At 39.9% G+C, this 14,162-nt stretch overlaps 1 protein-coding gene across 4 annotated transcripts in view; it reads left to right on the plus strand.

Moving 5' to 3' along the window:
• Nucleotides 1–14,162, plus strand: part of RIC1 (RIC1 partner of RAB6A GEF complex) — an 88,490-nt gene that overhangs the window by 68,391 nt on the left and 5,937 nt on the right. For all 4 annotated transcript variants that reach the window (XM_075278767.1, XM_075278782.1, XM_075278774.1 and 1 more), the window contains exons 13-23: nt 502–540; nt 4,922–5,032; nt 6,053–6,142; nt 6,245–6,405; nt 8,722–8,860; nt 9,081–9,197; nt 10,085–10,813; nt 11,149–11,307; nt 12,751–12,887; nt 13,328–13,614; nt 13,842–14,030. In XM_075278767.1, coding sequence (XP_075134868.1) covers nt 502–540; nt 4,922–5,032; nt 6,053–6,142; nt 6,245–6,405; nt 8,722–8,860; nt 9,081–9,197; nt 10,085–10,813; nt 11,149–11,307; nt 12,751–12,887; nt 13,328–13,614; nt 13,842–14,030 — 2,158 coding nt within the window. The remainder of the gene's footprint in view (nt 1–501; nt 541–4,921; nt 5,033–6,052; nt 6,143–6,244; nt 6,406–8,721; nt 8,861–9,080; nt 9,198–10,084; nt 10,814–11,148; nt 11,308–12,750; nt 12,888–13,327; nt 13,615–13,841; nt 14,031–14,162) is intronic.

Raw genomic sequence — 14,162 nt, forward strand, 5'->3', positions numbered from 1 at the left:
TAGTTTTGTTGCACTGTTTATTTAAAATCTCAGATTATATATATATTTTTTTTTGTGTGTGTGTGGGGCTACCAGGTGTGACACGTAGGCCGATCTGCTGATGTGATTATATGGCAATGTTTAGAGGTTGTCACTGAGCAGACGTCCTCTCCAAATTGCATTTACCAAAGTCTTTTGTTAGTAGTGATCAGTATCTATGGTTATATTGTATCATGGAATTGGGTGATGCCAGCTTTCCTTTCCTGGATCTATATACTGAACTGGTTACGGTGCTATAAAAGAAAAGTTATTACTCAAATCTGTTTTGAGTAATATTACGTGTAATAGCTAAATGGTTGTTCGCTATTTTAGTCTTTGTCCATCAATATTTGATTTACTAATAATTTTCCTTTATAAAGAAGAATTGTACCTTTAATACTTGAAAGATGAGTTGTTTTTTGTTTTTCAATCTCATGTTAATTTCTCATTGTAATATAACCTTTTTTTTTTCTCTCTTCTTAGATACACAGCACCTATCTTGAGAGCAATTGGCCTATAAGGGTAAGTGATTTGTTTGTGAGACTGTAGGTGTTCTTTTTTGCAGTGTCTGGAAGTCAAGTTAAAAAAAAAAAAAAAAAAAAAAAAAAAAAACACTGAAAGGGTTATTCATGGTAAGAAAAGCTTGTCAGTGGATAGATTTGTGTGTGTGTATATATATATATACCGTATATATATATACACCGTATATACTCGAGTATAAGCCGACCCGAATATAAGCCAACCCCCCCTAATTTTACCACAAAAAACTGGGAAAACTTATTGACTCGAGTATAAGCCTAGGGGGGAAATGCAGCAGCTGCTGGAAAATTTAAAAAATTAAAATGGCTGAGTTCTTGGGTGCAGTAGATACTGGGGAAGGGGAGGGGGTGTTTTGGTTGTCTGTCTGCCCCTTCCCTGAGCTTGAGGACTAGGTTTTTTTTTACCCCCAGTTGGAATTCAGCCTGGCTGAATATAGCGTATCTGCAGTGCTCCTATTAACCCCTTCCCGACGGAATAGGAGCACTGCAGATCCCTATATTCAGTAGACCGGGCACTTTCAGACACAGGGATATCTAATGTGTATGTGTGTCACAGTCATTTTCTACTTTGAGGGCAGGTTCACACTAGCGCCCAATCTCCGTTATGCATAACGGTTTCGCCATGGGCAGCAGAAGACGCTCACCAACAGACACTGAATGTCGGTTTCTGTCCTCTCCAGACAGAAAACGGAAACCTGCATAACTGAGATCAGGTGCTGGTGTGAACCCGCCTTTATATGAATTATAGGGAAAGGAGTGATTTAGAACTTTTATTTATTTAATTTTTTATTATATATATATTTTTTAAACTTTTTTTTTTTTTTTTTTTTTTTACAATTTTTTTAGCCCCCCCTGGGGGATTTGAACCTGCAGTCATTTGATTGCAAGTCCCATAGACGGCAATACAAGTGTATTGCCGTCTATGGGAGATTCTCTACATTACTATTACGGCTGATCATAGACCAGCCGTAATAGTAATAAAGCGATGACAGGCCTGGGAGCCTTCACTAGGCTCCCGTCTGTCGTCGGAACAGGTCGGCTACTGCGAGCTCGCTGCGCAGGAGCCGGCCTGCATCTTTAAAGGTATGGGGCAGGCCTAAGGGGGGAGGACATCTCCGGAGGGCACCTCCGCTGTAACGCTTACAGCGGAGATGCCGAAGCTTATGCCTACAATCGGAGATCGCAGGCATAAGCTTCAGCATCTCTGTTGTAAGCATTACAGCGGAGGTGTCGGTTTCTATGGCGACCGCTCTGCAGAGCGGCGCCATTACACTTACATACCCGGCATCCGGACCCGGCATCCAGACGGGGCGCGTGCCGGGGCCCAAAGCATCGCCGCGCTCCTGCTAGGAGCGCGGCGATGCTGTACATTAAGAGCTGCAGAAGTACTTACGGTACTTCTGCTAGCAGGCCAGGAAGCAGCCACACGCCGGGTGCGGGCCTGAGCTTACGTGGCCACGTCACCCGGCGTGTGATGGAGTGGGGGGGGGGGGGTCTGCTATCCTGGCCTGCTAGCAGAAAATTACCGTAATGACCCGAATATAAGCCGTGGAGCACTTTTTCAGCACAAAAACTGTGCTGAAAAACTCGGCTTATACTCGAGTATATACGGTATATCCTATTAATATTATAAATGTGAAAGTTTGTGGGTTTGTGTGTTTGGATGTTTGCATGTTCGGATGTTTGTTCCTCAATCACGGAAAAACCGCTCGACCGATTCGGCTGAAATTTTCCACAAACATAGTTAATACACCCGATTAAACAAGAGGCTACTTTTCGTCACAATAGCGCACATACGTTTGTGCCAGGACCCCCACAAAACCCAAACTCACATCACCATCTCTGCAATCTCACACACTTTGGACCATAGCAAGCCACAAAATTCATATTGCCCTCTACAGCCTAGCCCCTAACCCCACACAATCTCATATACATATACTTTACCACTTTGCCCCTCACCTTAACGATACTCCAGGAGGCTCTCTTTAACGCTCTGGAGCAGCCATGTTTGCTGACCCCCACCGCTCTGACAATCCGCGACACCCCCCACCCATGTCAATACCCCTAGGCGGTCTAAAAAAATGCAAAAAAAAAAAAAAAATTAAAAAAAGTAAAAAAAAAATATAAAAAAAAATAAAAAGGATTAAAAATTCAAATCACCCCCTTTTCCCTAGAACACATATAAAAGTACTTAAAAACTGTGAAACACATACATATTAGGTATCCCCACGTCCGAAATCGCCCGCTCTACAAACCTATACAAATATTTTTCCTGTTCGGTAAACGCTGTAGCGGGAAAAATGGTCAAAAGTGCCAAACCGCTGTTTTTTCACTGTTTTGATTCTGATAAAAATTTGAATAAAAAGTGATCAAAGCAATAACATTTCCCGAAAATGGTAGAACTACAAAGTACACCCGGTCACGCAAAAAAAAGACGCCCTATACATCCCCGTACACGCACGTATAAAAAAGTTACGGCTGTCGGAATATGGCGACTTTTCAAAAAAAAATAAAAATTTTAAACACAGTTTTGGATTTTTTTTTAAGGGGTCAAAATGTAAATAAAACCATATAAATTTGGTATCCCCAGAATCGTAAGGAAACACAGAATACAGGGGACATGTCATTTTGGTTGCACAGTGAACGCCGTAAAACCAAAGCCCGTAAGAAAGTCGCAGAAATGCATTTTTTCTTCAAATCCACCCCATTCTGAATTTTTTCCCTGCTTCCCAGTACATTATATAGAATAAATAATGGTGGCATCATGAAGAAAAAATTGGCCCAGGAAAAATTAAGACCTCATATGGCTCTGGGAGCGGAGAAATAAAAAAGTTATGGGGTTTAGAGGAAGGGGAGTCAAAAACGAAAATCAAAAAATGCCATCGGCGGGAACTTCAAATACTTCTGTCCCAAAGTCACTATGTAAAGTTTCTCACAACACCGTATATATAGCAGCTCTAATACAAATTAACTTCAACACAAAAGTCTCAAGTATTCTCTGAATTACAGCAAAAACAAGATACAAAGTTACATTTCATATCCCATACCTTATACACACTACGAAAACCTTACCCGCGCCTGTATATACCCACTTCTACAATCACCGCAGACGAAGTCGCGGGTACCAGCTAGTATATATATGTGTGTGTGTATATATATATATATATATATATATATATATATATATATATATATATATATATATATATATATATATATATATTTCAGTCTCTGCTCAGTCTCTTCTGCTGGTGCTTTGGATCTTTTACTTCACCAAGTTTGAGCGTCAACAGGAGAGGGAAAGGAACAAAAGTTCCAGCTCCCAGCTGTATGCTGCAAATGTAAAAATGTGTGTGACTGGGAGCCTCTATATGCATTAGCAAGTTTACTTATCCAGTACTCTGATCATTACTTTCCTTGCTTAACCCCTTTAACAATGCATATATTTTTTATGTTGTTTTAATGTGTAAAGCAAAAATATAATCCTTGTATATTGTCCTTTTGGCATTGGACTTTAGCTGCCAATATACATAAGATATATGTTTGTTTTTATTTACTTGTCTGGTCCACTTAAGTCTGGGGGTGTGGGGAAAAGACACGTTATCTGTTCGCAGTTTCATTTCTATATGAAACTGGAAAATGAACACCAGATGCATCTTTTTTTTTGGTGGGGGAAGGGGGAGTATAGAGGGGATGTTTTCTTTTGCATTGGACACAGATCAAAAATGGAATTGCATTAGGGTGTACAATGTCGGTTTTATTTTATATCCCACAAAGCAGATTTTTTACACAAACGCACACACCGGGGCTGATTAGGAGCCTTGGGAACCTTTTTTCTTTATTGCTATGACGGCAATTGATGCCATGCTGGACTAAGCCGTTTAATCTTGTTAAAACTTAATCTCAGACAAGGACAAAACCACGTGGTAAAAGCCTTCAGATTTTTTGTCCCAGGATTCTGCATGGCTGGGAATCCCCTATAAAATGTATACATTAAGTATAGTAGTCAATTATTTACATCAGTTCTTCCTAGACACCGTAAACTTGTTTTCTGTATTACATCTTTTTCATCAGTATATAGCTCCGCTGGGGTTGGCTAGAACCCCTGTGCAGCTTCTGAGAGCCACATTCTGTACCAATCACCTCCCCTATTTTCCTACGAAAATGAGTGTACTGCTTCCATTAATAAAATAGTTTTCCTGTCTGCATTATATTCATTGAGCAGTTTTTGTATTGCTGACACCTCTGCACGTAGGTCTACATACTATACTTAAATGGTTTGTGTGGTGGTTTTAATGATACTTCATTTCCTATTGGAAAAAAAAATTGCCTAAGTTTTATGGGTCTTTTCTCCCAAATTACAGTATGCTGCCATAGACAAGACTGGCCAAAATGTTGCAGTTTCGGGAAAATGTGGATTTGCACACTACTCTTTGCTAACTAAGAAATGGAAGCTGTTTGGAAATATCACTCAAGTAAGTAAGCTGGCACTATTGCATGCGACAACGTAAAACGTAATTGAAGAAAAGAGGGTTGTTGCATAGTACCTAAGACATGATACCTTTCACAAATGTCTTATGACCCCATGCAGGAGCTGTATATTTAATACCTAGGATTGTAATCTCTTGCAAGCAGGGCCCTCGCTCCTATTGTGTGAATTGATTTATTACTATGTAATGTCTTATTTTGTTAGTGCATAAACCATATGATTTGTACAGTGCTGCAAAATATGTTGGCACTATATAATTAATACACATTATTGGTAGTAGTAGCAGCCGCAGTAATGACAGTTGTCACATTTTTTAATGCAGTAAAAGAAAACCTGCTACATAGAATTTAAAAAAAAATCATATTCTACTCCATTCCCATATTTTTTCGGAATGTAGAGATGTAAAAAAGCCACCAAGCACATTACATTTTCATGCAAAATTGTTGCCAATAAATGTAATGTTTTGTGAAAAATTCATAATTTTATTGCGGTGCTAAAAGTCCTTACCCTAAGATAACTCCTGAAAATAAATATCCAAGGCTTGCTGAGTTCATACATTCCCTGTCAACCTGCACTTAGCTTTACAAAGTCTCCAAAACTAAACTTGGCGTCTGTAAACTTCAAGAGTGAAGGTGACAACAACTGGCTATTTGTGCGACTTCTCCTTTTCTTTACCCATTGAAAAAAGATGCATGTGCGTTTTTCTGATAAAAGTGGCTGATAAGACTAGGAAAAATTCCTGTAGCATATGAATAGGGTATGTGAGAAATGTGAACAGGTTCTATCAGGATTAAGAACTGGAACCCACAACTAAATCCTGAGAGACTTCTAAACAGGTGAGCCTGACCTAATATTATATTACAGTGTAATCCTCTTTATGCCAGAATAATAGAGGTGGGGACGACCTCTGTGACCTTCATATGTCTATTTATTTATTGCTCCATTTTTCTTTCGATGCTTGAATTTTAAAGCTTTCAAGTAATATCTTTATTATATGTCTTTTCAGGAACAAAACATGATGGTGACGGGTGGTCTGTCTTGGTGGAATGACTTCATTGTTCTGGCTTGTTATAATTTAAATGATCACCAAGAGGAGGTGAATACATTTTACCCTAATACTTGGTATTTTCCTTGCATGATTTAAATATAGAATCAGTTTTTTCTATATATTGTCTACCTGTCTATTTGTTTTCCTCAGCTACGGGCTTATCTTCGTACATCCAACCTGGACAATGCTTTTGCACATGTGACCAAAGTGCAGCCAGAGACTTTGCTTCTTAGTGTGTTCAGAGATATGTTGATTATTTTTCGAGCTGACTGTTCTTTCTGCCTCTACAGTATTGAAAGAAAATCTGAAGGGTGAGTTATTTCTATGAATTGTTTATTAAATAAGGGATTATACAATATATGTTAAATGGGCTATTCCATGAGTAAATGTTTTTTCTCATATATCACATCACATTAAGCATAAAACCGTTTCAATTGGAAATCTTTAAATGCTTCATGTCTATGTATTGCTGTTAGAAACTTGTTGGTGTTCAGGGGTGTAACTACCAGGGTAGCAGCAGTAGTGGCTGCCACAGGGCCAGGGACACTAGGGGGCCCGGCAGCAGATGCTAACTCTGCGCATTTTTATTTTAATTTTTTTTAATAGGCTGTTGGCTTCTGTAGTAACTCCAGCAGGTAACAGGCCCGATTTACTTACCAGAGTATAATGATTAGAGGCCCAGGGGAGCGCAGGGAACATAAAAAACACTGTTATTTACCTCTCCTGGGCCCCGAAAGACTTCAGGCCCGCTTGGTGACATCACAGATGTCACATGGGCCAGGCTTGCATCCTTATGTGTCACGACGCAAGCCCCGACTCCAGTGACGTCTCTTCCATCATTGAAGATGGTCAACATCAGCCGGGAGTGTGCTGGAGAGCAAGGGCGGTAAGTAACAGTGTTTTTTATGGTTGTACCCTCCCCTGGGTCTCCGATTATTATACTTAGGTTCTTCAGGAGATGGAGTTGGGGAGGGAAGGGGGGGGGGAGGGGAGCGGCCCAATGTCAAAAGTTCACCACGGGGCCCTGCCATTCCTAATGTTCCTTTGATTTTTGTTGAGATGTCAGATTAGGATGTCCATTGCTCATATGGTCATACATGAGCATGAAGTGATTCCATTTTTTGGCACACTAGAAGCTGCCCTTGTTCTTAAAGGAAATCAAGAGAACATCAGGAGTTGCCATGACTTTATTTCAGCTGCCATGATTTTAATTCAGTATGTAAAAATGGGAGCAATTATTTTAAAAATACCTTTATACAGAAAAATGTTATGTACACATTGTTGTGGGACATCCCATTAAAGTGGTATTTATAATTAAAGAGAGCAGAAATTTAATAACTCCACTTCTGGGGCTGCATCTTCCAATAATCTCTAGGAAATAGAGCCCCTTGAAGTATGCTCTTTATCTATCAGCAAAAGTATGCCGTATGAGCCCCACATATGCCTGAATAGGCTATTCAGGCAAGCTAATGGTATTTTAAAAGGCTCCCCCCCCCCTTGTTTTAAACTAAGATGGACCAGATAACAGATTTGTGATTGCAAACCTGAACACAAAGGACCCGCGCTTGCCAAATGGATGAGTAGATATACGATTTTTATTGAACAACACACTATGCGTTTCGGGCGTAACTCCGCCCTTCTTCAGGTGTAAAAGTTCTTTACCGTCAGGCCAGGAAGCTTCCTGGCCTGACGGTAAAGAACTTTTACACCTGAAGAAGGGCGGAGTTACGTGTTCAGGTTTGCAATCACAAATCTGTTATCTGGTCCATCTTTGTACTATACATACACCCGTGAAGTGTGAGGTACCCTGCAGCTGCATCCAATTCTGAGAGAGATCCTTGGCCAAGTGATCTCATCATCACCAAAACAGTTGTGTATGCGCACAACCTAAAAGGTGAGCCTGTTTTTTGTCATCTGAAATTATCACGATCAGTACGATCTGCACTATGGGTTGCTCGTTGTCTCTTTTCTTTTTGAGATTGTTTTAAACTAAGACCGTAAAAAGATATATGCAAATTATACTTACCGTGTATGGTGGGCGGTTCGTGCACTGGTGGACGTCATTTTCGGTCCCGCCTTCCTCTGGTGTCTTCTTCCAACGACGTCCACCTTCTACGCCTTCTTCTTTTCACCAGCAGGTTGTGCCTAAATCTCTACTGCGCACGCACATGCGACATTTTTGTCGTAGTTCTAAGGGTAACTGAGCATACTGAGCATGCTCAGTTCCCCTTAGAACTACGCAAGCGTACTGCCCATGCGCAGTACAGTCGCAAACTTCCATTGACAAAAACAACGCATGGAGCGATACTGCACACGTGCGGGATTTAAACATAGCCTGCCGGTGAAAGGAAGGAGGAGGTCGCTAGAAGAAGACACCAGAGGAAGGTGGGACCGAGGATGACGTCCACCAGTGCACGAACCACCCACCAAGCACGGTAAGTATAATTTGCATATATGTTTTTACGGTCTTGGCTTAAAACGGTGCCTGAATAGCCTATTCAGGCATATGTGGGACTCATACGGCATAATTTGCTGATAGAGCCCCTTTCATATTCCAGTGTTCTAGACCATTATTGTGCAATGTACTTCTATTTTAGGACCATCTTAAATCTTTGTTTTCATTGCAGTCCTCATCCTTTGGTCAGTTTACAAGTGCTTCAGGAAGTGTCCATGTCTCGATACATTCCCCACCCTTCACTTGTTGTATCCGTTACTCTGACATCTGTGAGGACAGAGACCGGCATCTCACTAAAAATGCCCCAGCAGGTACAGTATCTATATTTTCATGCCATAAGAACTCCTTTGCTATGTTTTTAATTCAAATTAGGCGCTATTCTTACAATGGTGAAGTTTTTTCCGTCAATTTGTTATACATCAGTTAAAAATGATCCATTGATTTTTCTTTTTTTAATGGGTCCATGTGTCCATGAAAACTGACAAAGATGGCCTCAGTGAAAAATGGTGATATTTTTATTACATCTTTCAGGCTTGTGATGCAGAAAGCATTATGTTGAATCTAGCAGGCCAGCTAATAATGCTACAGCGAGATCGATCAGGTCCTCAAATCCGTGAAAAAGAAGCCAACTCACAGCAGCGAAAGCTTGTAAGTAAGCGATTCCAGTTTAAGGCTAAAGCCATTCACCAAAAAACCACCCGTGGCAAAAAGCAGCCAAAAACATTGCAAAGGTTGAAAACAATGCCAAAATTGACATGCTGCAGGTTCAAACACCACATCTGACACTTTGTTTTATGGAGTTTGTCAGCAGTGCGTGGGATTTGTTTAAATCCCATCCGCTGCTCTGGTCCTCTATATATCACAGTGGGTTATTTGCTGATGTTTCTGCCAGCAGCTAACCTGCTCCAAACTTTGCCATATCTGGCCGCAATCTTAGTGAATTCTATTGCTTACAAATTGCCATCACTGAAAGTGTTAAAATGATCACATTATTAATGTATGAACTTGCTGTACTTATTGCTTTTCACATTCCTTTAGCCCTTCACATCATCTAAATAATAATGAGTTACAGCATTCTTTGTAGTCTATCAAATGAATGACTCCAAGCAGAAGATCCTGTTACTAAACAAGTATTTAGCGCCCTCTACAGCCTTTATTTGTTTTAGCACCTACAGTTGGAAAACTGTCGCAATAGTAAATGCTTGTATAGTTTTATTAAGTTTGTCATAGTAGTAGTAGACTTTTTTTTTTTTTTTTAACTTCAGTTACAAAATAAAAAAAATGATAGAAGAACATCAATGGGAACGCACACACTCAGTCTGTTCTTTGGAACAGTTATTGTCCGTTATGGTCATTCTATGACAGACCACTGCAACAGACGTAACGGCAGTAGTAGGAACTATCCTAATTCTATGATATCTGCATATCTTGACCCCTTTCTGCATTTAAATGGACATTCTTGTTGCTACTTTTTAATTTAAGTAAACCCAAGTTGCAGATTTATTAATGTTGAATTTTGCTGTGCTTTATTTTAGCTGCCATTTTGTGCTCCGGTGGTCCTAGCGCAGTCTGTTGAAAATGTCTGGAGCACCTGTCGGGCCAACAAGCAAAAGCGGCATCTTCTGGAGGCATTGTGGCTTAGCTGTGGTGGAGCAGGCATGAAAGTTTGGCTTCCTTTGTTTCCCAGAGATCATCGTAAACCACATTCCTTTCTGTCCAGACGGATAATGCTGCCTTTTCACATAAACATCTACCCACTTGCAGTACTGTTTGAAGATGCTCTGGTTCTTGGAGCCATTAATGAAACTGTGGCTTATGACTGTTTGAACAACCTTGACTCAGCCGCTGAACATTTGGAGGTTCAGTTTCCTTACTGTATTGTAGAAAGGACCTCCCAGATCTACCTCCACCACATCCTAAGACAGCTGTTAGTCAGGAATTTAGGAGAGCAAGCATTGCTCTTAGCCCACTCTTGTGCCTCTTTACCTTATTTCCCACATGTGCTAGAACTCATGCTCCATGAAGTATTGGAAGAAGAAGCTACCTCAAGGGAACCCATTCCCGACCCACTACTTCCCACCGTGGCTAAATTCATTACAGAATTTCCACTCTTTCTTCAGACAGTGGTGCACTGTGCTCGGAAGACAGAGTACGCTCTATGGAATTACCTGTTTGCTGCTGTAGGCAATCCTAAGGACTTGTTTGAAGAGTGCTTAATGGCTCAGGACCTTGACACGGCTGCCTCTTATCTCATCATCCTCCAGGTAGTCTTATGTAACATACATTGCATTTTATTACATTATATGTTGTTTAAACCTGAAATTTCTTGCAGATATCTAAAAATGTGAATGACTTATGTATTTGAATGTATTTTGAGTGGTTATGGGGTCATCCTCTCTAGCACTACAAAATGACATAGGTACAATAGTAAGATATTACTTCTGTTGCAGCCTACATGTATTTGAGGATTAAAGTTGTCTGTACGCAGGACTTTTTTTTTTTTTTTTTTTTTAAATCTTGTTATTTTTGTAAATGGGCAATGAAAACGGATAGTAGGTTTCCTTTTACCAGTAAAGATGAAACTGTTTTTTCTTTTAAGAATATGGAGGCAGCAGCAGTAAGCAGGCAGCATGCAACTCTTCTTTTTAACACTGCTCTGGAGCAGGGCAAATGGGATCTTTGCAGGCACATGATACGCTTTCTGAAGGCTATCGGATCTGGCGAATGTGGGACTCCTCCAGCTACTCCCACTTCACAGGTATGGGTTGCTGAGAATCCCATTTCAAAGCATCAATGTAATTTATATTTTTCTTACACTAAGCAATGGCTAATATCTAAAGGTGTCATCAATAGCTGTAAAATTGTGTGGAAAAAGTGATCAAGATTTAAGAAATCGGTTCTGGCAGTGTTGTATTTGCATCTCTTTGGCTTCAATATTTATTCTTATGCTGTGTCAGCCCAGTCAGCTGTGTATCAAATAGACACCAAGGTACTTTTCACAGCCTAAAGCTACATTCACATGAACATTGTGCAAAACATTCGTGAATAGTGTACATTTTCACGGTGGTTTTTCACAACTGGTTTCATGGATTTCTAAAATCTGTGTATAGAGGGAAGTGTTAAAACTGGTAAAAATAGAACATAACTTGATTGTCTATTACAACAGACTGTCATAATATCAGTTATTTGAATAGCTTCCATTCAAATGCATGAATTTTTATTCAACCATTTGACGTCACACGGCTGACATACCACATACTGTTGTGTGAATATAGGCTTAACTGCTGCTATTCAGGTTAGATTGGTCTGGCAGGTAGAAGCATTAGCTGTGGAAAGTATCATGAGGCACAGAAGTAGTTTGAGTCTTCCATCTTTTTGGTTACACAATATTGGAGTACAGCAGAAAAAAAATTTCAGATCATTTATTGTACTGTAGTTCATGTTGTCAATGGAAGAGTTTATGTTCAAGTATAGCTTTGACTTTAGGCTGACTACAAGCACGTAATGTTCTCTCTCTCCTTCCTATCACCACTATCGTAGTTGAAACAATTTTTTTTTTTTTTTTTTAAATGTAGATTGTGAGCCCCTTATAGGGATCACAATGTACTTTTCTTTTTCTTTTTTTTTTTTTTTTCCTACCAGTATGTTTTTGTGGAATGGGAGGAAATCCATACAAACTCCTTGCAGATGGTTTTTTGCCCTTGGTGGGATTTGAACACCAGGACTCCAGGGCTGCAAGACTGCCGTGCTAACCACTGAGCCACCGTGTGGCCCCGGAGTTGAAACAATTTGTACCTGGCATTTCCTAGTAGACTGTCGCCATCTATGAACATTCTTAATATTCACCCGATATTAATGGCATATTCTCTTGAAATCATGTTTTTTTTGGCGTTGTAGTGTATCTGAATCTTGCCTGATTTTAAAATTCTAAACAAATATAATAAAAATACTAGGAGTACTTTCCATGTACTTACAAGTTTTTCCTATGGTTAAAAGAATGGGTTGCACCTTGTTAATTGTCAGATTATTTGGACACAGAATTTTTCAATTAATTGGTATGAATCATAAATTATATGTAAAAACAGACAATGTACTGAACTGTTCTTGTGAATGATGAAAATTCTGGCTTTTCCTAGATGTGAAAGACATAGTTTTTTGTTATATTATATTTTATACTTTTTTGTTTGTTTTTATTCTACAGGAACCAAGTTCTGCTGGTGGTTTTGAGTTCTTTAGAAACCGCAGCATAAGTTTGTCCCAGTGTGCTGAGAATCTTCCAGTTGGAAAGTTCAGTCTTCAGAAAACTTTTAGTATGCCTTCTGGCCCTGGTGGCAAACGGTAAGAAATATACTCTGAAGCCTTTAGATTGTAGAGCCAAGCTCTTCACAGTATGCAGTCACTTTTACAATTCGAAAAGGCAAAGTGATTTCAGCCTGCTCATTGATGGTTTGCAAATCTGTAAATCTATCTGAGCCGGGTTATAGCACTATAGCAATTACCTATTGCTAGCATCCCTTTCAATTATCCGGGAATGTCTAAGAGGCTTGCCGAAACAGAGGTGACCTACCAAACTTTCAGAAGAGGAGGCAAACCCCCTGGACTTAGCAGTATTCGCCTGAATCAGTCTGCTCTTTGTTGTTTCATATGTGACGTTGACATGTTATGGACTGGTCACATCGCAAAATGAGGGTGGTGACCTGCACATTGAGATGCTTAAGTCACACACAGGTGATTTAGTCACTGTTATTTGGTGTGAATAACTTCTATGTTCTGTTTAGGTGGAGTAAAGACAGTGATTGTGCGGAGAACATGTACATAGATATGATGTTGTGGAGGCATGCTCGAAGACTGCTGGAAGAAATCCGATTAAAAGACCTTGGCTGCTTCTCTGCACAGCTGGGATTTGAGCTGATAGGCTGGCTATGCAAAGAGCGCACACGAGCTGCACGGGTGGAAGATTTTGTTACTGCCTTGAAGAGGCTTCATAAGGATTTCCTTTGGCCTTTTCCAGTTATACCAGTCTCTTCCATCAGCTCTCCGTTTAAGAATGGCAAATTCCGGACAGGTGTGTTGGCTATAGTTGTCAAATTTTTCTCTATTCTGGAAAATACATTTTTGTATCTGTAGCTGGAGATACATGTTTAAATGGTTGTTACTGTGCAGTCAGATTATTTTGACAGAAAGCAACTCCTCTGTGTTATATAAACCACCATATCATTTTGTAAAACTCTCGGCAAAGCCATTCTCCATTTTAATAAGCCTAAACTGTTGTCCTGTTGCTAATATCTACAGTAATTGGAGAGCAGATATTAAAGTCCCAGTCTACTGATAACTTCTTGGATGTGGACAGCGGTGTTCCGAGCGTTCCTCGAAGTCACACCTGGATGGGAAGTATAGGAACAGCTCATCGAGAAATGGACACTGCCTCATCTCACAGCCCTCATACACAGGATGCACTCCTTTCTCCTTTATTAAATAAAGGTATGTAGTGATATGTTCCTTTTTATATTCTATTCTCTAGTCTCGCCTTTCCAGAAGTACAGAACCTCTTGATAGTATAAAACCTCAGCACCTTGGAAGTAAAATTGTAAGCAGGTTCTCTTTACCGAAATC

Source organism: Leptodactylus fuscus, chromosome 1 (genome assembly GCF_031893055.1).
Source record: "Leptodactylus fuscus isolate aLepFus1 chromosome 1, aLepFus1.hap2, whole genome shotgun sequence".
Classification (NCBI taxonomy): Eukaryota; Metazoa; Chordata; class Amphibia; order Anura; family Leptodactylidae; genus Leptodactylus; species Leptodactylus fuscus.